The 23,752-nt window shown below is 43.3% G+C and overlaps 1 protein-coding gene across 2 annotated transcripts in view; it reads right to left on the minus strand.

The window, feature by feature from the left end:
* Positions 1-23,752, minus strand: part of asic2 (acid-sensing (proton-gated) ion channel 2) — a 206,477-nt gene that overhangs the window by 65,688 nt on the left and 117,037 nt on the right. The window contains exon 1 of one of the 2 annotated variants that reach the window (XM_037475468.2): positions 1,277-3,453. The exons of the other annotated variant lie outside the window; for it this stretch is intronic. Within the exon in view, the coding sequence (XP_037331365.2) occupies positions 1,277-1,969 (693 nt within the window). The 5' untranslated portion in view covers positions 1,970-3,453. Of the gene's footprint in view, positions 1-1,276; positions 3,454-23,752 lie in introns of those variants that run through there. 2 annotated transcript variants of the gene reach the window in all.

The following is a 23,752-nucleotide window of genomic DNA, read 5'->3' on the forward strand; positions in this document are numbered from 1 at the left end:
GTAGGTTTGAGAAGAGCATATCTGTTGCTTTTCATATCTACCATGTTGAATCATGGGTGTATTGTGACCTAACCAGAGGTTTGAATGTGTTATGCCAGTTTTGGTCTCAAATGGAGATGAAAATTATTTTGTTAACTATTCTATTTATCACACACCACTAATGATGTTGCTTTAGGCAATTTATCAGGAATTCCACGGCTCCCTTTTGTGGCCAAAATACAGAATCCACCCAACACCTTTAAACAGACATTGGCTGGTTAAATTGGTGACCGCATACAAGGCGATATCTAGTAAATACGTATTATATTTATTGTCGTAGCATGGTCATAACATGATCTGGAAAAGCAATTCAAATTAGAAGAAAGGATAACTTCTTCATGGCAATGGCATATTAACTGTCTATAAACAATATCACAAGCAGCTTGACGACCATCCTGGTCATAATCTCTAAAAGAGCGAGACACTCGATTGCAACAAAACCCAGCGCTTTCTAACAAGCAATCCAACCAACAAGTATGGACTACCCTGTCTCAGTTCTCCTCAGCCAATCACTGACTTTGAGGCCCCAGTGCAAAGTTAAAAAGAACATAAAATGACATGAAAGAAAAGTTTCAAAAACAATGTGACTTTCTGCATGAATGCAGAGAAAACATCTTCCATGGTTCAGTTGAGTCAACGGAGCCAACAAGGCAGAGCAGGCGCACACGTCCTCAAACCCACAGCCGCCCACACACAAAATCGATAGATGTGAGAATGATCACACTGTCCTATGAGTGGGGAATGCACAGCATGGTAAAGTAAAGTTTTTGATGGAGGGTTTGTGGATGCAGCTTTTCCTAGCCCCAAGCATTTACACAAACAATGCCATCCAAGACGTATTAAATGGCTACCGATCGTTCATTTTATTCATATGTTGCATTTTGCAAAAGCTTCATTTATTTGTTTGTTATGTTTGTTGCACAATCATCAATTTAACAAGAGCTCCGCTGATATTTTAATAACTGCCCCGTTCAGTAACGCATTCGCTCATCCATTCTTTGTGACGACAAAGAAAACTAGTATTTGTCCGCTATGACAGGACGTTGGAATGCTTGTTTACTGTGTTTTCACAGCCTCGTAACTTAGCCGACGTAAAAGAATACACACCTAGATGATACTCAAATAAAGCCATATACTGTTTCAGCATGATGTAATGTTTCAAACCGGTAAAGACAACGTGTGTTTACTCTGAGACGAGTCTGTTTTTGATGCCGACAAGACAGTGAAACGGACTTACAGAAGAGAAGTTGTGAGCGCCACAGGGCTGTCCTCTGTATTTGCATGAGAGGAGCATGTCGTCCAGTTGGTGGCTCAGACGGTCCATAAACTCCAGGTTGGTCCCCTCAAAGTTTCTGGGTGGCAGGAAGAGCCTGAAGTCCGACAGCTTCCCGAACCAGGCCCGGCGGTCCTCTTGGAGCAGGTCCAGAATCATCGGCCTCACGGTCCGGTTGGCCAGCAGCAGGCCCAGCCAGTGGCCGGCGAAATACAGGTCACTCTTGGTGAGCTTGTAGAGGCGGATGGGGTTGTTGTTGCAGATGGTCACCGTAGGGAAGGCCAGTTCTTTTGCCCACTCGGTGTGGACTCGTGTGTGTGTGGGGAAAGAAAGCCAGTGCAGCAGGCGGTTGGAGGACCAGGATGCGAGCAGCCCCAGGGAGGTGCAGAGAGCCAGGAGCCAAAAGGCCCTGCGGCCAACGGAACCGCCGGGGAGGCAAATCTGCCTCAGGCCGTGCAGGCGTGTCCTTGATAGCAGAGTGGAAGTGACCCCAACCAGAGTTGGCTTTGTAGGACGCGGCTGACGACCCTTTCGGAGGATGGCGGGGGATCCCCGCCGGAGACAGCGCCCCTCCAGGGCCATGGCTGCCCACAACGCTCCTACAGCCACGGGAAAGGCTTCATTTCCCAGCGAGGCCTCAGGGGCTGGAGCCCACATGTAGCTCCAGGATAAATCCACTGTCGAAGTCCACACCTGGATTTGTGTCGGTCTTAACAGTCTAAATCCGGACCGAGTGCCCACAAAACGCCCCCCCCTCCCACACTCCCCTCCCTAAGGTAATCAGTGTGTTTCAGCCACTGGCGGGGCTGGGATTATCTTGACAGCAGCTACTTGTTGGTCACCTCTCCATGGTGGACGCTGTGCGAGAGTGCCCCAATCACCCAAACCTCAGCGAGGGGAAAGGCGGGAAAGAAAAAAAATCCCGAAAGGCAAATGTGCTCCAAGCCAGGTGGCTTCTACATGAGTGACTACAGCCTCCACCGCAGCCAGTGTGACAGTGGACAAGAAACGATGAGACGGAGAGAGCGCAGGCAGCAACAAGAGGGAGGGGAGGGGAGAGCCAGAGGGAAGGATGGAATACAAATACCAAGTTAGGCAGTGACGGGGTGAAAAAAAAAAAAGTAGGAGGAGAAGGTAACGAAATCAACGGGACGACAGTGGAGGGTTTTGGTCGGTGTGGTGCAGTAAGTTAGAGGGGAGCTTGCCTTGTTTCCAGCGCTGTAGTTTCTCTCCTCCTGAGTTATGTGAGCGGGTTCTTTTGGGCTCAAAGGAGCATTCGGGAGCCCGAGGCGGCAATCAGTTCCTTGTCACTATTAAAAAACAAGCTTCGATTTAATTCCCAAGAGTATACAGTGCTCATTGGGGGGGTCAGTCCCACTCGGCGTTCTGACTTTCGATGCCTCGACTTCTCGGTGATCTCACTGGCGTGCTCCTCGCCTCGCGCCGCACATGGCTTCAATCTATCAAGTCCTGCAGGTAAACCACAGGGCGAGGACCCGCTTCTCCCTACGCAGCCAGAGGCACACTAACACACATTTCACATGGAGAAGGAGGCGCAAGTAAACAGACACACACACACTCACAGCGGTTTTCTGCAGGAAACCAGACCAGAGATAATCTGTTGTCACACCGACCTCAACATCTCTCACTGTCCTTTTACTCTGTCTTCTTTTCCTTCTTCTTTCCTCTCCTCCGTAGTTTTTTCTCCCCCACTCAAAGGCAGCATCTCGATATTCCTCTCCTGTCTCCCGCTCCCTCTAAAAATACTCTCCCTGTATCGAATACATCAAATCGCCCTTGCGCTGCTCCTCCTCCTCCTCCTCCTCCTCCGCTGTGCTCTCGTGTCAGTAGAGCTCTAAAAGCCCAACCTCCTGTCAGGCTGCGTCTCCTCCTCCTCCTCGATCCCCTCCTCTTCTTTTCCACTTCGTGGGCAACCCCCCCTACATCTCCGCGCCGCCCGGGAAGGCTTCGTTTGCACTTTCCCCCCCTCAGTGTCCTTGTTCTGCTCCGAATGACTTCTCTTTTCCCCTCAGTGATCTCCCGTGGATCTGCTCCTCTTCTTCCTTCCTTCCTTTTTTTGTGTCTGTTTTTTCAGGCAGCTTGTCCTCTCGGTGCACCTCTCCTCCTCCTCCTCCTCCTCCTGCGCCACAGCTCGGTCCGCCAGTCTCCCCCCCCCCCCTCCTCTCCGTTAGTCTGCCGCTGAGCGGCTCCGCTACAGGGCGATAAGAGAGCGCTCTGTGCGCGACGCGGCGAGCGCTCACCATTATGCACTCACATCGATTTTACTGCATTTTACTGTCATTTTTGCTAGTTTTAGTAAACAAAACGCTTTTGGTTCGGGGCAGTGAACTTTAATCAATTTGGACACTTTATTTATCTTTTCTTAAATTATTATTATACGTAATTTTGTTTTGAGGGGTGTTACGATCTGTATCATTATGGTTACTGTTCTGGTGAGCTTAGGTTTTAGTTGAATTTGAATTATTATTCAAAGTTAAGTAAAAAAAAAAACTCAGATCAGAATGAATGCTTAGTAAAACTAAATCAACATTACACGTGGCCTTTATGTTGAACAAGAGATTTTTTATATGTCATTTTAAACATTCCACATGTTTGGAGATATTTTCTCATTCAATTCAATGATAAAATGTCTCAAAACTTTAGACCGGAACTGTTTGATTGTTAATCTATGCGCCGGTGTCATCTGTGTTGCTAGGCCGATATTAACGAAGAATGTTACGTACAATACGTTGTTTGCCCAAAAGGGAGCACTCATAACTTCATTCTTCAACTCTAGTCTAAAGACAAATGTCATTCCCAAATGTCAGAAAGATATGAAATATGGAAATGTTGAAAGGATAAAACACATCGAACAACTGGGCAAAATAAAGGAACAGGGATTTGCAATTAAAATGTTGCATGATTAAAAGCCCTCTTATCTTCTGTAAGCTACAGAGGTGTAGTGTCAGGGGCAGCCTTCCATCTACTGGATCCATATGCTAAATAATTAGCTTGCAGCCATAAAAAGGGGTTTTCAGTTCAGCAGTCAGTGCCAATAACATATCCAATTTGCAATTCTAAAACACAAGTAAAATTAAGGACATAACCAAGCGTCAGATACAATTACACAGGACTATATGGCTGCAATGCCATGGCATGCATTTCATGTAAAATGTTTCAGTATCATTTTGTCAAAAACATTGTCACAGATCAAAGGACACATTGTCGTAAAACTGAGAGAGTAACCTGTAAATATAAACCATAAATTAAAATCCCCAGTCTCACTTTAATGAGGCTTAAAATGTCTTGGAGAATCCCGGGGTGGAAATAGTTTAATAGGACAACACTCCAGTCCGGTGTGTGGAAGGCAATGGTTGGTTCATACTGGCCTCGTCCGGGGTACCACAGGTGAGGCTGTGCCACTGGCAAGTAGATAAAACCCAGAGGGGGATGAAAGAAAAGTGTGTATCTTGTGAAGGGCTGTCATTCATCCTCATGCCATTGATTTAGAATGACAGTGATGGCAGGCCGAGCAATTAAAGATTTTTTCTCATAATTTAGTTTTCTAATACGACAGCGGTTAAAGTAAATGTAAAAGAGGGAAAAAAAACACAGTCTGGGTTGCCTCACCTTCCGCCTGCTCTCGAAAGTCATTGGATTTCAAATGAACAGAAAGGATGATTTACTGGTTAGCCACTGATTAAGCCAAGAGATTGATGGTGTCTTTGGAGCTTTTCATTTCTTCGTCATTGCATCTAATAGCTCTTGTAAGGGTTCATACAATAATTTCGTAATGACTGCCTTTGTGACGGGCCAGAGGTTTTTTTTTTCGAGGGCACCTCTATCATCAATATAACTGAATATGAAGGTTTTAAATATGATATTAGATACTATCATAAATACTGCTGCAAGAGGTCAGAGGCAGAATTACATTCTTTTTTTTATTGTAAAATGGTAAATTGTAGATTTAAGATTTTAAATTGTAAGAGTGTATTTGTGTAAGATACATGAATAGCAGAATCGCGGGAGGGAGCCCACATTCTGAAAACATTATCTTGAATGGGAGAGAAAAAAAATCAATAACAAATTCTGCTTTTGCAGGAAGTGACTCAAAGGAAATCAATATTACACTATGGCCGGTAAAGCACAACATTGGAGCACACGATGAAGACCGTTAGCCGAGCTGTAATGTAGCCTCCGGCAGTAAGGGGAGATCCTTCAGTAAGATATGAAGAAAGACACAAGGCACGTTGTTAGAAAAGGAAGCTTTTTATTACCATGCGTTGGATGCAGCTTCCTTTGGTCGTTTACTGACCTCAGCAGCTCCGCTTGCACCGTCAGAGTTGGGATTAAATGAGACGACGAGTCGCGAGGGAATTTAAACTTGAGAATACGTTAATAAAAAAAAAAAAAATGAAACGTTATTAGAATTTTAACTTCATACATAGTTAGCATCATTTGTCACAACAATTTAGAGCGAAACAATTAAGGATTAGCAGCGTATTGCAAGTATAATGAATAGCAGATTCTTTCAGCTCGATCAATGGCAGATAGAAGTGAATTGAGTGCAGCGCGGTTGGCTTGAGTTAAAGTACTGACGGACCAGTTTAGTATCATCCTGCGACTCCATTAGCATGGCCTGATGTGATTCATCCTGACAAATATGAGCCTTGAAGCCATCGTAGTCTGTATAAAAGAAGCGGACACATTCACAGTGATGTCACGCGTCCAGTGTGTGTGCACAGCTGTTGTGTGTGTTCACTGAGGAAACGAGAAGCAGGGTTCTCTTCTGATGGACTTACGTAGAAGCAACCGGAAGAGTCGCCGCCTGTTGTTCAGGTGAAATCCTGAATTGGTCCCCTTAATTCCGTCCCCCCTTCGCCCCCCCCCCCCCCTTTCTCCTGTCTCGTCCGTTTTGGGATTCGCTGCCAAAATGCACTGACAAAAATGTAGGCGGCGTCACTCAAGAAAACGGAGGCGCCTGCCAACGCTAGTATTAACTTCACCCCTCGGCCTCTGCCACATCATCTGCCTGCCGAGACCAAAAGACGGCACATTGTGTAACACCAACGTTGCTGTTAACGAAGACGACAAAAAGAGAAGACAGCCATCTGACTGCCGAGGCCCGACAAGGCCAGTGAGGTCACCTAAAGTTCCACTCATCAATCTCCCCCCCCTCCCCCCCCGGAACCTCCCTTCATCGAGTTATCTCTAACACGCTGAGATCGGAGATTGAGAAACTGGACGTGAGGTTTATGAAGCCAACTGAGCTGTGGGGCCACCTCTCAAATCCCATTCAAATTAACCCACGAGAAATGTCTGCCTTGCATCAATGCAGACAGGAGAAACACAAACATTCATCTAACAGGCCTCCCCTTCCTTCTGGTGCCTGGAGGCCACACAGAAGTTTCAGGGGCCAATACTTGGATGACAACAAACTGTAAAGTTTTGTATGTAAGTATATTTATATAATATGTGTCGAAAGATTTCTGTTTGGAACATTTAACTGGCACTACTCCCTCTGGGTGTCTCATAATATTTCCACGGCATAATGAATAGAAACGGCTTCAAATGCAATAGTTTGAGTATCAACAATCATTAGAAGAGTACTCTAAGGAAAACATTGTTAGACTAACGAAGAAAAAAGAATTATCAAAGTTGATACAGCAGAAGCAGAAGAGATTGCAGAGAGTGCATACATTACCCATAATGCAACTTGACTGCTGACAGTTCAGTGCTCATGGGACACATGGGAGTTGTGCCAGAAAGGGTTCTTTAGGTTTAGCCAACATACCGACTCATACCGAGGTTTATAAAAATGTCATGGTTGGGATTATAATGAACCCACGGGCCCACCCAGACGCAGGGTGTGGCTGAGTGGCCCCAAGCAGAGCTTCTAGTAAGCTGCTCCAACCTCACACCTTCAGATTGAGGCCATGCTGACGCTGGACATCACTTTCCGCCTGAAGTAGCGACATTTTGCATGGTTGACTGAACTTGTTTTTTTAAAATACCATGCATTATTTGCTGAAACCCCTTATTGAAGGACAATAGGCAGCAGTTGTTTTGGATAAGTCCACACCTGGCTCATATTATTAACAAGGCAGGCGGTCTTTTAGTTTGCAAAGCGACAAATCGAAAAAATGAATGTTTGTCTGCTTAGAAATGTCTGAACAAAAACCTGGCGCACTAATGCCGAATTAATCCTTAATCCAAAATATCTGTGCAAAGAACTTTTTTGTTACGATAACCCACAAATTGTTAGTTTTATTCACACGGCCGGTTTCCCTACCCGATGATTACAACATCAGCTCTGGTTAGACTAATGATCTTCCCCGGTTGACGCTACCTAAACGCTGTCCGACAGTTTGGCAGCCTCCCAGCCGCCCCCCTGCACACACACCGCTGCCCTTTACAGCTCCCCACAGCCAGCTGCTATCTCCGAGCCTGCAGGTCACGACACGGCCGACCCACCTCTCAGGCAAGTCCAAGTGGTGTGTACCTTTCTTTTTTTTTCTTTTTTGAATATAGTTGCTTTAGGTCGCAAAGCGGAAGCAATGACGTGTTGTGGAAAATATTTGAAACCAATGAAATGACAAACTGAGATGTGTGAGAGCCCAAGAGTGTTTCGCTATGTTTGCAGTTCAACCCGATTCCGGGATATTCGGAATATTTTGGATGGGCTCCTCTGGGAAAAACTCAATGTTTGAGTGTACGGTAGTTTGTTACTGCGTCAGCTCCGCTCTTGGCTAACGTGGCGCACTTTTAAACAATGAACTCCTAACTGCACAGTGGGAGGAAAAAGGAAATGAGCTGCAGCCAGCATTTCCTTGAGGATTTGAGTGGTACAACTGTGTCGCCAGGTATTAAAAAGTGTTGCTTTACTGCTATTCTAAAAAATTGTTGCGCAACTTGGATCACGTTATCTTGACCTCACAGCTGCAGCGTGTCAACTTCAATAGAAATCAAGAGCTCCACCGTGTCCACCGCTTCTAGCGCGCATCGGACTGTGACTCAGTGGTCAGCTACATTCTTCTTGTACAGCTTTAACTGTCGGTGAGGGGCAGCATGTCGATGCTGTTGGCTGGGACTGCTCATGTGAGACATTACTCCACTGCCAACCGTGAAGATTCAGACTCTTGCTACATCTAAAGATCATCCGGATACCACTCAATGGCACAGTGGGAGACGGAGATACTGCATGGATGTAGTTCAGCATATGGAAACACAAAGTTATACTCTAGCTACATTCACTTCTACCGTAACAGCAGTGTCACAACAAGTGGTCCAACATACGATAAGAAGCCAGGTGCGAATGTACCTTCCCGCAGTTATACTTGGCATCTTCTGGTTTAATTCTCCAGTGAAGCATTTGTCACAGGGTTTCCAAGGTAACAAAATCTGCAGCGGGACCAACATGCAAGGGTTCGGTTAAGAAAAGCTCTCATGTTGCATGATGTACCTTCACTTTGACTTTGCCGAGAATCAATTACATTACGTTTAAAATGAAAAAATTGAACGAAAGGATAAAGAAAATCTTGTCGAGGGAATGAAAAGCTCAGAGCCCAGCCTGCCACAACAGCTCGAGCTAATGATGCTATTAGTGCTTAGGAGCAGCACAATCAATCAGTGAAGTGATTAGAATGAGCATGTACAAAGAGCTGGACCATTAGTCAGATGTGCTGTGTGTAACCTTCAGTACTCCGCCAAAGCACCCTGCTCCACATGCACTAAGGAAGGGAAACAGCATCAGTGTGAGACAGACAGAGAGGGAGAGACAGAGACAGAGACAGAGGCAGATACAGAAGCAGACAGAGAGGGAGAGAAACAGGAGCAGTGAACCCGCGTTGGGCCAGACGAGGGTGCTGAGGTGTAGCAAGTGAGAAGTCCCATAAAGGCCAGACGTGCAGCTATCGTTAGGACGTCGTATCCATTTGTAATCGTCCCAGGGTTCTATTTGCAACTCAATTATTGCAATGAGCTGTGACCTATTGAAGGGGGACATTATCTGGAGTTAAGGTAAAGGCTGAGTCAGGCAGAAGTAACAGAAGTGTATGACATCTAAGGTAAAGTCTCAGAAAACATACTTAGTTCCTTTGGATCATGGTAAATGAATACATATACAAACTTTGATTACTTCATTACTAAAATACTTTCAATGATTCAAGGATTATAAGACTCTGGGGATTAAATCAAACCTACATCAAAACAACTGGACTTGGGGGGGGGGGGGGTCCTATTTATTTCATGGATGGCTGTCACAGAAATCTTTTTTTGGACTTCCTCTTCAGTGTCATATATCAACAGATAATATTTAAGATTCAACCAAAGGTGGGTGGACTGGAAGGTTTTTTTATACAGTTTTTCTCACATATTTTATTGGTGCATCCGATGTTAAATAGTCCCGACCAAATGTTACATAGCATTGTTGTTTTCTCCTCAGTAGTAGGAAGATTATCCGGGGATCGGGTTATGATGTGAGCATGTGACTGTGTCTATAAATGCTCTACCAAGATCCTCTCTGGCCTTCATGTTAAACAACCGAGAACATCAAATTATCTGTTCATTTATCTAAATGATAATTCAACTGAAGTCTACATCCCGGATTTAGAAAATGTGTCCGAGTACAACAGTGGAGAGTGACAGGCGACCAGCAGTCCTTGACTGAAGAAAGAAGCTTCAGTATCAATGTCCAAGGGATGCTCAATTGGGAAAAAGTGCCAGTGTTGTTTAGACGTTGTTATTAACACCATCAAGGCCTCATCTAGCCACAGGACAATGTTCAGCGTCACATGTTGCACCTTGTAGACCATTTGATTTGTATTACTCTATACGGTAATTCATGTAGCAGTAACTCTATGTAAAAATATTACTATTAAAAAGGCACGCAGGTTTAGCAGAGCTATATAATCACCCCTGCCCATGTGATTGGTAAAATCACACTAAAATAATCATTTTCATCAAAGAAATAACTCTTTTCATGCCGTAGCTTAAACAGCAAGGAGCTGAGGACTTTTCTAGTGCAAAGCAGTAGCAGTTGGAAATGACTAATCCACACTGTCAACACCGTGGACTGCGGTGATGGTATGCATCTTAAAATCTCCTTGCACTCACATGACTGGGTGCCTTTGCAGGAGGTTTGGAGAGAAGCTTGAGAACTGGTGCAGTCACTCACTAATATTGACTCTTTTTGGGATTCCCCCTTTTGGCGGGTTGCAGGAAGAATATTTCCGTGGCACCGTAAGCGCCGCCATGAATTAAAGATGAGCTCAAGTTATTCTTCTGGCTTGAACTGACTGGAAAAAGATTACCATTTGCATTTGATTTAAAAGCCCATAACGATCACTTTCAGCAGCAGAATCATACGATTACTCGAGACCCAACAATTGACTGCGCCTCTCTATTCGGGGGCATTGTCCAAAAAGAAACTTTTCAAGTACATGGTGCTTAGTGTGTGGGTAGAAGAAATACATATCTCAAACAAAAACATGGAAAATATTAACATAGGTCAACAGAATTTGATTAAATGAGAATATGTGAAGCAGAGAACAATGGATGGACCCTAAAATGAAACAAACGGCATCATTTGTTCTCGAAAGAAGTAAAAGTATGTCAAAGGAAGGTGTTGCTGCTCTCCTCAAACCAAGTGTTACCCACACTCGTGTTTGAAGTGTGGACGTGTTGTGTGAAATATTCACACTTTTAAAAGACCACCATCTTTCCTCCCCACTGCCTTGAAAGGGTTGATGAAAATGTCAAGGCAATTCACGAAGAGGATGTTTAGGCGCGAGCCTCGATGAAGGCGGCCGACGCGCTGAGCAAACGCAAGCAAGCGTGACCCAAAACCCTGGAAGTTATTTCATCTGGCCCCGACGCCAACGACTGGAGTCACATGACAGGAGGGCCGGAGACGGGATGTTACCTTCCAATGATCTGCCTGTGCCTGCAGTGCATTACCTACGGGTCGCCCTGACACCGCCAGGTAAGTGTAGGAGAGAAAGGATTTAGCTCTTTCAGGCTCGACGCCACCCATCTGAGAGTCTTTCTCACCCAACAAGGCACAAAGGGAACCGGAGCGAAAAACGCTGCTGTGCGGTGCGCGTTACATGTTCTTTGTGACGCTGACAGCCAACGAGCTCCCACGCGGCGCGCGGCGCTCGGCCTGTTGCCAGGGACAGAGAGATACCTGCTCCAGTGATGAATGGCAAATGGCTTCACGCCATCGTGTCGGTTGTCACGTGCAGGAGCTTTGTCCGTTGAGCTTGAAGAGCTACATCGCCACCTTCCGTGGCCGTGAGCGGGGCTCCGTCTCGGCGGCTGAGGGATTTACTGCCGATGAAAACGTGCCGCGTGGAGAACTTGGTTTGTGTTACCTGGAGGATCCCGCTCGCTGCCATCTTCACATCGATCAAGGAATTTAGTCACCGTTCACACGCACGCAAACATTCCATTGCTCTCAGGTAGCTCGGAAATGTAAAACATTTTGCTAAATGATCTCCTTTGCATGTATGGCTCCTGCCAGCCAGGTTCTCTGCTATCCCTCACATGCGTAATGCTCTCTTACACATGCTGTAGAGGGATTTTAATTGGAAAGGTCAGAAATGTTGAAACATAGCAAAGTAGCGATGAGATTAGTTGAAGGTCGCCTACATTAGAGAAGCGAAACGCCGCATGACCTTTTTAAGGTGAAATAAAACGAGTAAGTGCTGGATGTTTACCTTCCACTTCCGGTGACCTTTTGTGATGTGCAGTAAATCATTACAACATGTCTTGGCCGAATACTAAAGTTAAATAACAATAACCTTCAAGCAAAGAAAAAATGACATTCCATTGAGTAAGCAGGGCAGCACAGGTACTCGTTCCTTTGTAATTTTGCACGTATTGTGACACTTGACCTACTAAATGTTTCCCATTTTGTTTATGTCAAGCAAAGCAAGGCGCGGGGCTGGTGTGAAATGTTGTACACTGCTAACCAACTGAAATAATCTTTCAAATAACCAAAGCGAAGTGCAGACATGCTGTTTAGAAAGTCTCTATTTCCGCAACAGGCAATAACTCATTTTCACTTAAGTCACTTTTGTAAAAACTCTGATTTAACAGTCTTCATCCAAGGATTGCAAAGTATTCGGGCATGAGCATCACTCGATGGTATGAGGGATGTTCCTCAGGGTTTCATATGAATAACTGCGTCTCCGGTCCGGAGCACTGCAGGTCCTTCACTTATTCAAAGCTTTGGAATAATTTTTCACAGTCAAGTAACGTTCCATCTGGCAACTCAACATGCCCTCGAAGAGAAAACACATCGCATCAGCATCGGAACAACAGAAATTAAAAAAGGACTAACAGCTTTGCAGGTTAGTAAACTTGATTTGCAAACAGATGCAGTACTGATGATGTCATCTTTGCATCAGAAAACCAATCAAAAGTTTCAACTTCGCCTGATGCAATCTTGATAATAAAAATCTTTAGGAATTAAATCCATGCAGATAAAAACAAATTTAGTTTGTCAACTTGCGTTATTGTTAATAAACCACATTTAATTCTAAATGTGGAATAATCTGAAGCCAAATTGCTGTTTCTTCTCATTTGCATAGTTATACGTGCTCTAAGAATTTAGAAATCAAATAACTTCATGAGTTAAAAACCTTTTTGGAGAAATTATTAGTATTAGGCAAGTAATTGTTTTTTTGTCGGAAGAGGAAAACATCAGAGGCGTAAAACAGCATTTCCAAATTTCCGAACAAAAACACAAAATGACTTTATAATTAAATCTATAATATGTTTCATTTATATACCATATTCATATATATTAAGGAATAATCTGTGGCAAAAATCTTACCATACTATGATGATAATCTGTTTATTTATATCTATTGATCTGTTTGTCGGTAATACAATTATTTTCCCGGGGAAAAAGCATCTAGTGGAAATGCTGCAGAAACAAAAGAGAAGGCCTCAACATTGACTGCTGTAATCACTTAATTGACACCCATTGTTTGCCGAGGTTTGGCCACTGTTGATACGGGGAGCTTTATCCATAAATGCCCTTGATAAAGATAAGCAAAAAGGGGACTGTTTTCAGGAGCCCCATGTCCCATGTTGATCCCCTTCAGGCAGGCAGGCTGTTACTGTGGAGAACCGCATGCAACAGGATTGGGATCCAAAATCTTTAATGGTACTTCGGGCCTGAAATAAAACAAAAATGACCAGACGGCGTAATGCTCCAGTCGCTTGTCTTCACCTTCGTCTAAAAGGCTGCATGCATAAAAAAAATTTGAGCACACGTGTTGGGTATTTAAGTATGAAATCTGCCGAAAAGGAGTTTCTTTTGTTTGCAACTTCAGCATCAATGTGTTTTTCAGCTCTTTTCGGGGATCAACCTAGAGGAGGCAAACGTCACGAGTCATGAATTATGATCTTCACCATTGTCTATTAAAGTCATCCTCACATTGGTCGCATCGCTTATCTTGTAAATGATGGACCAGCAAAACAGAAGGACAGCGACTGCGAACCGGGCCGAGCGCTCGCGGATGAACCTTTGTGTAATTACATCAAAGGAGAACTGTGCCATTTAGTGACCCCGTGGTTTAGAGATGTTACCATTCACACAGTGTTCTGCTGGATATTTACACACATAACAGAATAACTGCTCAAATTATTTAGCAATTCCTATGCGCAGAATATTGATCAAAAGCTAATTATGGCTCTGTGTTTTTGGTGCTTGTGAAAGTCAGCTGATGCATTGTGTAACTATCGCAGGGATGTTGTAGAATGTGTAAACACAGACTTTTGGGCAACCAGACTTATTTTGCCAGATTCCACCCAAAGATATTCATTATTTCTTGAAAGGTATTCACAACAATAAGAGCTTTTCTCTAAATAACATGCTGGAATTTCAGTTTGAATAAATATTGTGCTTTCTGGGAAAGATGGAGGCAAATACTGGCTTTGCTACAAACTTCATAAACTGTAATGTTCAATATGTTGTTGTTTAATACTCATACTCATTTTATTTTTGTGATATAACTATAATTTAATTTGGTTCAAAAATAACTGTGTGACGCTCAAAGATTACATTTGTTTGATGTAAAGTGACTTATTCTACTCTCTTAAGAAGCACCACATTCCTAAATATAAGCTAAAACTTATTACCACAAATAATGTGCGTTTAATAACGTGAAATCAAAGTGTTAAACAGTCGAATTGACTAAATTTGAATGGCGCTGGAAGAAAAGCTTTTAGAAACCGAGCCTGCTTTATCTTTTGTTCACATTTTAATTGATCTTGAAAGGCCACATACTTCCAATTTCTTGATCTGAGTTCCTTGACTTTTTATAATGCCCACGACGTATTAAAAATAGTTGTACAAAACTGTAAGTCCCGTATCACTGTAGAAATCCCCATGCTGTGTCATCTTCTCTTTGATCCTTTAAAAACGGCTTTCTCTCCTGGCGTCTGAACATCCCCCACATCCATCTTGGATCCCACGTTCTCCCTCTCCGATCTGATGTCACCTTTCATCTCTGCAGATGATACACACTAATGCGTCTTTTGTGTACTTTTGGCAGAGGGGGCACCTGCTAATGTGGGCCCAGCCATTAGCGGGAGTCCTAATGAGTCGGCCTGTGAGCTCGACACAAACTGGTCCTCATTAAAATTTGCTTGTGTTAGCCTCGTTTCTCATTAGCCGCCTTTATTACCATACGCCAGGCTTGGAGGAAGATTGTTTGATGCGGTGAACCTGAGGTCCAATGCGACTCTTTAATCCATGCGGGGATGAGTTACCGCTGGACTGTGGGACAGCAATGACAGCCCGGTGATCTGTTGCAGAGGCTCGACTCAACTCGCGATTGGCAGAGAATGTGACGCACCAGTTTCTCTAGCGTGCATGTCGGTGCCCGTGTTTCAAATGGTAATCAGTGCTCATCTCCAACATATCAAACGCACACATCCATTTCAGGTGAAATTGACACCAGCTGGACAAAAGCAACATCGGCTGTTGGACTGACGGAGGGGTTGATAGTAGCTCTAGACCTTTCTTCTTGAGAGAGAAGTGGTGGTTCCGTTCTGTTTTACTTGACAAATTGCACTCTGAATCCCACAATTCTTTCTCCTAAAATTCGCATGACATTCGCATGAACGCAATGTATGTGCGGTTTAACTTTAACAGCCTTTACACACTGGGAGTGTGACAGATAAGCATTGTGAATATTTCACATCAAAACTATGTAGTCCGGTGACAATGTGAATTTCTGATAATTAGTGTATGAAAACACAGTCAGAAAACTATCATTGAAAGCGTACGAGTTATTAGTCTTGGTCAAGCACAGGGAACAGCACAACGTGTTTTTTACTTTGCGGCCTGATATATAGCACTGCCAGGAGCTTCCACAGCATCCACATTAGAGTTCAAATGAATGAAGAGAAAACATTGAATAGGCAGGGAAAGATTTAGCATGCAAAAAGCACTTGTTGGTGATTTCAAATTCAGAGAACATATATATTACTTAATCAAAATTAGATACACATGTATTCCTTGGTTGTGTGTTTGTGTCTGTTCATTTAACAAATCAGAGGAAATACTCAGTCAATAACACATTCGTGCTCGATTGTGTTAAACTGAAGAAACCATAGCAACAACACTGATGCATTATGCATAAGATTTAGGAGCCGATTGTTTCAGGATTCATAATTTGGGTAAAAAATGTTTTTTTTAAATGATACATGAGCTTCAAGTTTTCAGAATTGTGTGCGTAGTTCCATTTATTCAAATTACACCACAAGGCAACAGCTTTGGCTCTTTGCTCTCTGTCAGCTGTATCATTCACACGCAGTGCTACAAGGACAATACAACAGGAAATAACCCGGGACACATTTGGAGCGTGGAATATGTTTACAACCTTGAAATGGTCCCATTTATTAGCTCATGAAAGAGAAAACATTAATTTTTCCCTTTAACATCACAACACCTCCTCTGGCAATGTATAGTAACTTAATGGAGCTTTATTTAAATGAAAAAATAGTTGCGTTAATATCAGATACCAAATTACCCTGAACATGTTTTGCTTACTCCATTGTCAAAATACCCACCCAAGTTACAAAGAGTGACACTAGACGGGATTTTAATTGCAGGATTGGATGAATGAAACAGGTCGTTCTTGGGGTGGCGCTGAAAAATAACCTGCATGGAAATCCAATTAGATTGTGTGTACGAAAGCATGTGCACACATGACATCTCTTGCACTTCTGTCCATCCTCTGTTTGTCCAAGGTTGCTTCCTTTTTTTTTCCTCTGTGGTAAAGGTCCTTTAGGGGGAGTTTTTCCTGTGTGAAATTCAGCTATTCTTGGCAGGGTATTAATGTTTTTATAATTGACCCATCAGTCCGTTCGCGCTGTCTGTAATAGCCATCTTTTCATGTATATTCTTTGTCAATGTGATATACTGCGCAGGGACCATCCACAGTGTCCTTCGCAGGCTGAATGGACGCTGGGCCCATTGTAGCACTATTTGTTCAGCTGACCTCAGGGCACCTCAGATAAGTGCAACTCGTCTCCTCTGGGAAAATGTAATGAGAATGAAATTGGGCGCCACTGCTGTTCCTTCATGTCCGTGTTATTTAGCATATTAAAGGTACAGGTGTTCAATGTTCCACTCTCATTAGAAGCAAAGGATTATGGCGCTATTATGGACCAAATGGAACATCATCTATACACACAGTTGTGTCAAAGTTAGTCGTCGCTCTAATTGTGGCTCATCACGGAACGAACTAGTCTCATTATTTCAGGGAGGATTGGTTTCTGGACTAAAGATAATAGCTGTACTGGTAATGAAGGACCAGTGAAATAAAAGCACACAAAGAACCTTTTCCATTTTGACGGGCAAGGTAATGACTTGATGGAAAGTTAGAAGAAGTAGAGGCCAGTGAGGAACAACGTGTCCAGAGCCTACCTGGATGACACCCAGTTCAAAGTAAGAATTCCTCTCAAAAGGTCTTTGAGCAACACCAGGAGCTTATTCAGAGTTTCTAAGTGGAATCTGATGTAAGGTGAAGAAATATACAGACGCCTGTTAAGTGCCACCGTAACATGTTCATGATCAAACCTCCCCCCGGGGGGAATAGCAAACAGCTACAAAAGCGACAATGGTGCAGAATTTATGTGGCGTAGAAGGAGAATGCAGCGCACTCGCTTTGTGTTTGAATATAGTGGCAAACGCAGTTTACGCGTCTAAGTAAGGTGCCCTCGTTTTCTGAAAGTGCACGGAGCAGAATGCTGAATTATTCTCACAAACTGCTTTGATCTCATTGTAACAAGCAGAAGAACGGAGAACTCTGAATTTAATCATCATCCATGAATTTAATTTGATCATCCATCCTTTTTTTGTGAAAAAGGAAGAGACTTGATGTAGGGTGCCAGTCACCCCCAAGGCAGAACTCAATTGATTGAGAGTGCGTATTCTGTGGTTACATTTATGTGTACGATAGGAGAGTATTGCGCTGTGGGAGGGCACCGTGCTCCACGAACAAGTAAGGGCTTCAAAAAGAGAAGGGAAAATAGCAAAAGCATCTCAAGTAAAAGAATGCTGCAGGCTCGTGACAACTGGATACAAAAAAGGACATGTTCCCGTATGTATGTGCTTGTAATTTCTCTCAAATGTTTTATTTAAACTTGCAACTGAAGCCTCTAAAGAACAAAAAAAGGGTGGTTATTCATTTAAAAGCTGTGATGCAAGCAAAGAGAGCATTGCAATCAAGCTGAAAATGTGCTAAGGGGAACTCAAAGTGATCAAGCGGTGCCTCAAGCTGACTGATTGACAGAAGTCAAAGAGCTTCTGTGTAACATTTATGCAAAGACGCCTGACAAACCACTTAAACACGACTTAGATTTCAAAGCCGGCAAGACATGCTTTTCCTTAACTGAGGAGTAATTTGCACACCCTTCACAAAGGTTTAGATATTTATTTTTTACAGTATATATAAATATATGTATATAATATACTTTTATTATTACTGTGGCTTTAATGTGTCAGAAATGACCATTTTCCTTCTCGTTTGTATGTATGTATGTTATGTATAAATTCTAGCTACTATTTAAATGTAGCAGGTTAAAAAGAACCAGGGTAGAAGTACTTCCCGTCACGCTGCTCACAATGTTCAGCCAGTGTCGATTTTAAACCACAGGACTGAACCATATGCTGCAGCAATCTGTCGTCCTGCAGGGAACGGTGCACTGGAGAAACCTGCTTATAAGTATATTCTTTAAATCCTTCAATTATACAGGAAGGCGATGCTACTGTTCACGGGAAATTACAATTCTATTCAATATTGTGTCAACAAAGGTACACTTTGTTTACTTAAATTATTACATGGACTTCTCCAAAGAAAATGTATGTGTGATAGCTGCAATGAAAACATAAAAATATAAAAGATGACGATACTATGTTTTTTTTTTTTTTAAAGCAAATGAGGGCATTTTGTGTTTTTTTTGTATTTGTGTATTGATTTTAAGCTGAATGACCGAATTTGGGAGTTGAGGATTAAGAATATTACATTTATACCCTATTTGTTTCATCCTAATGTACAGTAAACACACACAACATTTTCTGGATTTTTCTGGTGTGCAACTTTCCAAAACAAGATTTATGGTAAAAAAACACAACAAGACCAACCCCAGAATAAACCCAAAGGGCAGTTTGAGATAATAACATATTGTTATTAATGTGTATTGCTGCTGGTGTTTTGGGGATTGATTTTGGCCCTAAATCAACCATATTGCAGTCTTGAACCCCCAAACACCACCTCCAGCGCTTCAAACGGGACCAGAATTCTTACAGAAATATTTTATAACATCGCAAAGAAAAATGTAATAATTTAGTTAACCTGAAAAGGAAGAGTACAATGCATGAACAAAAGAAAAATGTCAGACATTGTTTAGAGAATCCCCTTTGGATGAAGGAGGATGACTGTCAAGCTTGAAACATTTATTTAATTCATCAATTCTCTAAGCCTTTTGTGTGGTTCTTTGCCATTTGAGCATCACCTCTCTCAGCACCGAGCGCTTCCCTTTCTTCTTTCTGTGCAGACCATTGTTTCGCAGACACACGGTGTAATTGAGCAAGTCACATGCAATTCTATGGCTGTGATTGTGGCGTATCATGGTGTCAACGCAAATGCCTGAACAGCACTTAAATGTGTTCGGCGCCTCTGAGAGAAATGAAAACAGGGGAGTCTCACAGAATAAACCAAAACCCAGCGGAGGGACCGGCTGGGGACCGAGCAGAGACTCCAGTCTGAATGGATCAGCTTTGTTTCCGTTTTGTTTTGAACATGGAGCCAGTGGCATTTCGGTTTTCCGGAGCTACAGGCGAGTATTGACGAAGCGCCAGTTTAGTATCAGGTGCCCTGGGGGGGTATTGCAAACAAAAGGTAGAATAAAGAAATCCGGGATAAGTGAAAAGGCGCCCCTCGGCTTGGTGTGACCCGCTCGTCGCGGCTTAATCGCTTGCACGTTTGCCGAGCCGGGCTGAGGAGGGGCAGCTGAGCCGATCCAGGTGCACGTGGCTGGGATGAGTCTCTAAGTAGACCGCGCTATCGATCACACATTTATCGATGCAGAAATGGAGAAGACGCCGCGCAGCATATTTCTCACCCGCCGAGCCGCCACTGATCATGGAGATATATGAGGAGGTGGAGCATATAATATGCAAAAAAAGGAATTGTAATTAAAACAGCTGTAATTAAACAGAGAGAAAAAGCTTGGCAGACAATTGCGGACCAACTGAATGCGGAAAGGATTTAAAATTATCTCTTTTTAATTGCTTTTAATATGATTGTGTGTTGATGTGTTGGTTTTACTGCTGTATTTGTGTTTAAGTGCTAAATGCGCTGGTTTTCATTTGTGTCTTTGAGTAGCCTAACATGTAAAGTACTATATGAATTTATACTTTTCCTTAAAAGAGAGCGGAGGGAATTAATGTTCCCCTGGAAATGTACCCTAAAGACTAGGCCGCATTTCATACCCTTGTTTTAGACCAATGAAGGCCTGGGATGGCAGGGACTCGGGGTGGAACAGCTACTGACTCTGATCCACCTGCAGAAACTCTCCTCTTCATTTTCCAGTACTGCACATCAAACCCAATCACCCATCTATATTCATATGTGGGAATCCTCTTTGATGTAACACATTCTTCTGTGGCCAGGGAAGGAAATAAAAATGTGTGCCAAACACACACTTTTGACAGTACGGCAAATAGTGCATTTATATCCAGTTTCGTCATATAAAAAGGGCAGCGGCATACAGAGCATCTGTGGGATGGTGAGAGCAAGGCTTCGTGCTGGTCCCATCTGTCCCCAAACCCCCTCTCACGTCTGAAAGCACGTCTCAGTATCAGTGCTTCATGCATTATGGTGCAGGAACAAACATCGGTGAATGGCGCTTCATATATCGCCCTCATCACGTTTAGAATGGTTCACTCCTCACTGCGCAGTTTCGCCCACCAGTGGATCCCCCCCCCTTACCCCGCCCCATTGGTCGGTCCGCCCGCAACGACTACTTCACCACCCCGTCCACCTTCCATGAGGCAAAAAGGGCTGTTGACCACTGATCTAAAGAACTGCAATAGCAGGGTCAAAGTCAAACTGGTGACAGCCATATTGACAAGTAATGCGTGTCAATAAAAATGAATCCGAACAATATGCATTTATACAATATGGCGGTGTGAGGCCATGACGGGATCATGCAGAATGAAGAAAGCAGTGGAGGGAGGAAGATACATGGACTTATGATTTGATCTCTGAGGTATACATCTTCTCTTGACAGTATTCCACTCCAGTGCATTAGTGAATGAAGCGCAGGCTCCCAGGGGAACAGCAATAACCATGAAGCATTACTATGGGCATGAACACCAACACCTACGCATCTTCCTGAGATCTCGGCGCCACCAGTCTATTAGGAACCCGGGCGGAAAGGGACTGACCCAGCGAAGCCACGCGAGGGTCTCGCTAGGCGCGCGGCTCGAGGCTCCGCCGTGGGGTGTGGTGGGGTGTGGGGTGGTGGGGTGTGGGGTGTGGGAGGGGCACTGGGAGGCCGAAACGCTCCGGTAGCCCTGCTCCCACACGCTGAGCTCCACATGACCGCAACAGATGTCCGCTCGTAAGTGACACTGTAGGTGTGTACAGTGTCCACATGGCACAAACAGCACACAAACACATAGTGCTGTGTATTTTTAAGAAACCTTATTAGAAAAGCTTTTGAAGGCTATTTGAAATGGTGAAAACAACCTGTTAAAGTACAATATAATATGAGTCGTGTTACTGAAAAAATAGTTGTTGGCTGTGTAGTACAGCTAGGAATAAGAGATTTAACCCTTTTCCCCCTTGAGGGATTCAGTGGCATTTTTGTACTGAGTTGGAAACATTTTCAAGTGAAGGAAAAAAGGAGTGAGCAAGAGAAAGAAAGAGAAGGGAAGTGAAAATTTGAGATGAATTGTCACCATACGACGAGTCCGAAATGTGTTCATTTGCCTTTTAACGGAGCGCTACACAGGAGGATTAACACCAGTCTCATGTTCGTCTGCTAATGTGTAAGAAGGTCACAAACGTATAATTGTTCATCCTAGAATGTGTTTGGATAAAATGATCTTACGGTGCAGCAACGAGAAGGTGCTATATACACTAAGACTATTACCAGTGAGTGATGTGCACATTCCCTGTAAAAGAAGATAATTAAACCATCATTTACAGTCACTTGTGTGCAGAGGGAGCATTACAAACTGTGTTGTACTATTAAAGCAAAATTGGCCAATTGTAAAATGAATTCAAATCAAGGATACATCATTATTAGCAAAAGCACAGCTTAAACAAAACCAACAGATGCAAATTAGGGAAAAATGACATAAACGTGTTTTATTAAAGTTTTCTGTTGCTCAGTTAATATTTATACCGTAAGTCTCCTTGTATTGAATTATTTTCTGTATAACAAGTGGCAAAAAGCAGTGTTATTTTTAATTATTATCATCGCTTAGATTAAGTGTAACATGACATAATTGAGGAAATATGGTGGTAGATAAACACTCCAACTTGCCAATTTCAGATCATTGATGTAAATGGTTGTTTCCAAGAGTGGGCACCAGTGTTAACGAGGAGAACACAATTTAATTGTGTGTCCAAGTGAAAACATCTTGAAGTAGGCATTACGGAACAAGGAGAAGAAGAACGCATTACGTCATACTATCGAACACAGAAACTGCTACATGCACACAGAGTCACGTGCAGCGAGGTCACATTTCCCGTGGAAAGGTGATCCAGCTGGACGAAAGTCTCCCTTTCCCTTTATCCCGACTCCTTTGTTCCCATTTTGCAGAGATGTGACATTGTCCGGCGCTGATGGAAAAGTGCCTCTGCCGTTACCTCGACTCAGCATTTCTCTGCTATTGGCTAAGAGGAAAAATATTGTTTTATCGTTCTGACACGTCTGCCGCAGCATGTTTGAAAATCGTCTTTTAGGATGTTTGGCTAGGTGTCTTTAGGCTAAAATGAACATTGTCAGAGCTTATTATGCTACACAGTGTGGTTTTGATTAGGACCAGTGGGGTGTCTCTTTAATTAAGCACGAAAACGGATAGTCCAAAATTGCATACAGAGGCACCAAATCAGTCTGATTCAATGCATTTAAAAATATATATTTTGTCTATTTCATTACAGAAACAAAAATAACCGGGCTAAATACAAGTTCCTTTCTATGTATGAAATGCCTGAATCATCACTGCGTATCTTTCATCATTTGACACAATATTGGTAACCATATAAATCATTCACTGGCTAAAACTTACCAATCTAACGTCATAACACTGGTTGCATTTATTAAACATAAAACTTTGTGACGCGTCGGTGACTCGATGGCCAAACATTGACCCATTCTTCACTGCCTACAAGTGTTGTAATATGTTACACCTGCAGTTTAAAGAAAGCATTTAAGGTTCCTTCACCTGGTTTGCAAAATGTCTCCATTGTCTTCAATGATATTTGCAGCCACAATTACATTCCACAGTTCAATAATTCAGTGGGGTGAATTATTCCTGGCTTTTGTTGTCTGTGTGGTTGTGAAGACGGGAGAGCAGGTCCTGACAAGAGACGAGAGCGCATTGACTGTCGCTTGACCCGAAGGACGGATACCTCTCACTATAGCCGGAGATTGTCGCCGACACAGGCAGAGAAGTGAGTCACCCTTGTACCTGCTCGTCAATCTAACCGGCTGTGTCCAACTGTGTGTGTGTGTGTGTGTGTGTCAGGCATGTCTGACGCACACCTGACTTCTGGGTCTTTCCGCTGTCAGCCGGGGACCCCAGAGGCCAAGAACACTGCCAGGAATTAACGCTCTGGCTCGCCCGCCGAGGGCTGGCAGGCTGAAACACCGGTTGGAACAGAACAGTTTTTATGGCTA

The sequence above is a fragment of the Pungitius pungitius genome, chromosome 12 (assembly GCF_949316345.1).
Source record: "Pungitius pungitius chromosome 12, fPunPun2.1, whole genome shotgun sequence".
Taxonomy (NCBI): Eukaryota; Metazoa; Chordata; class Actinopteri; order Perciformes; family Gasterosteidae; genus Pungitius; species Pungitius pungitius.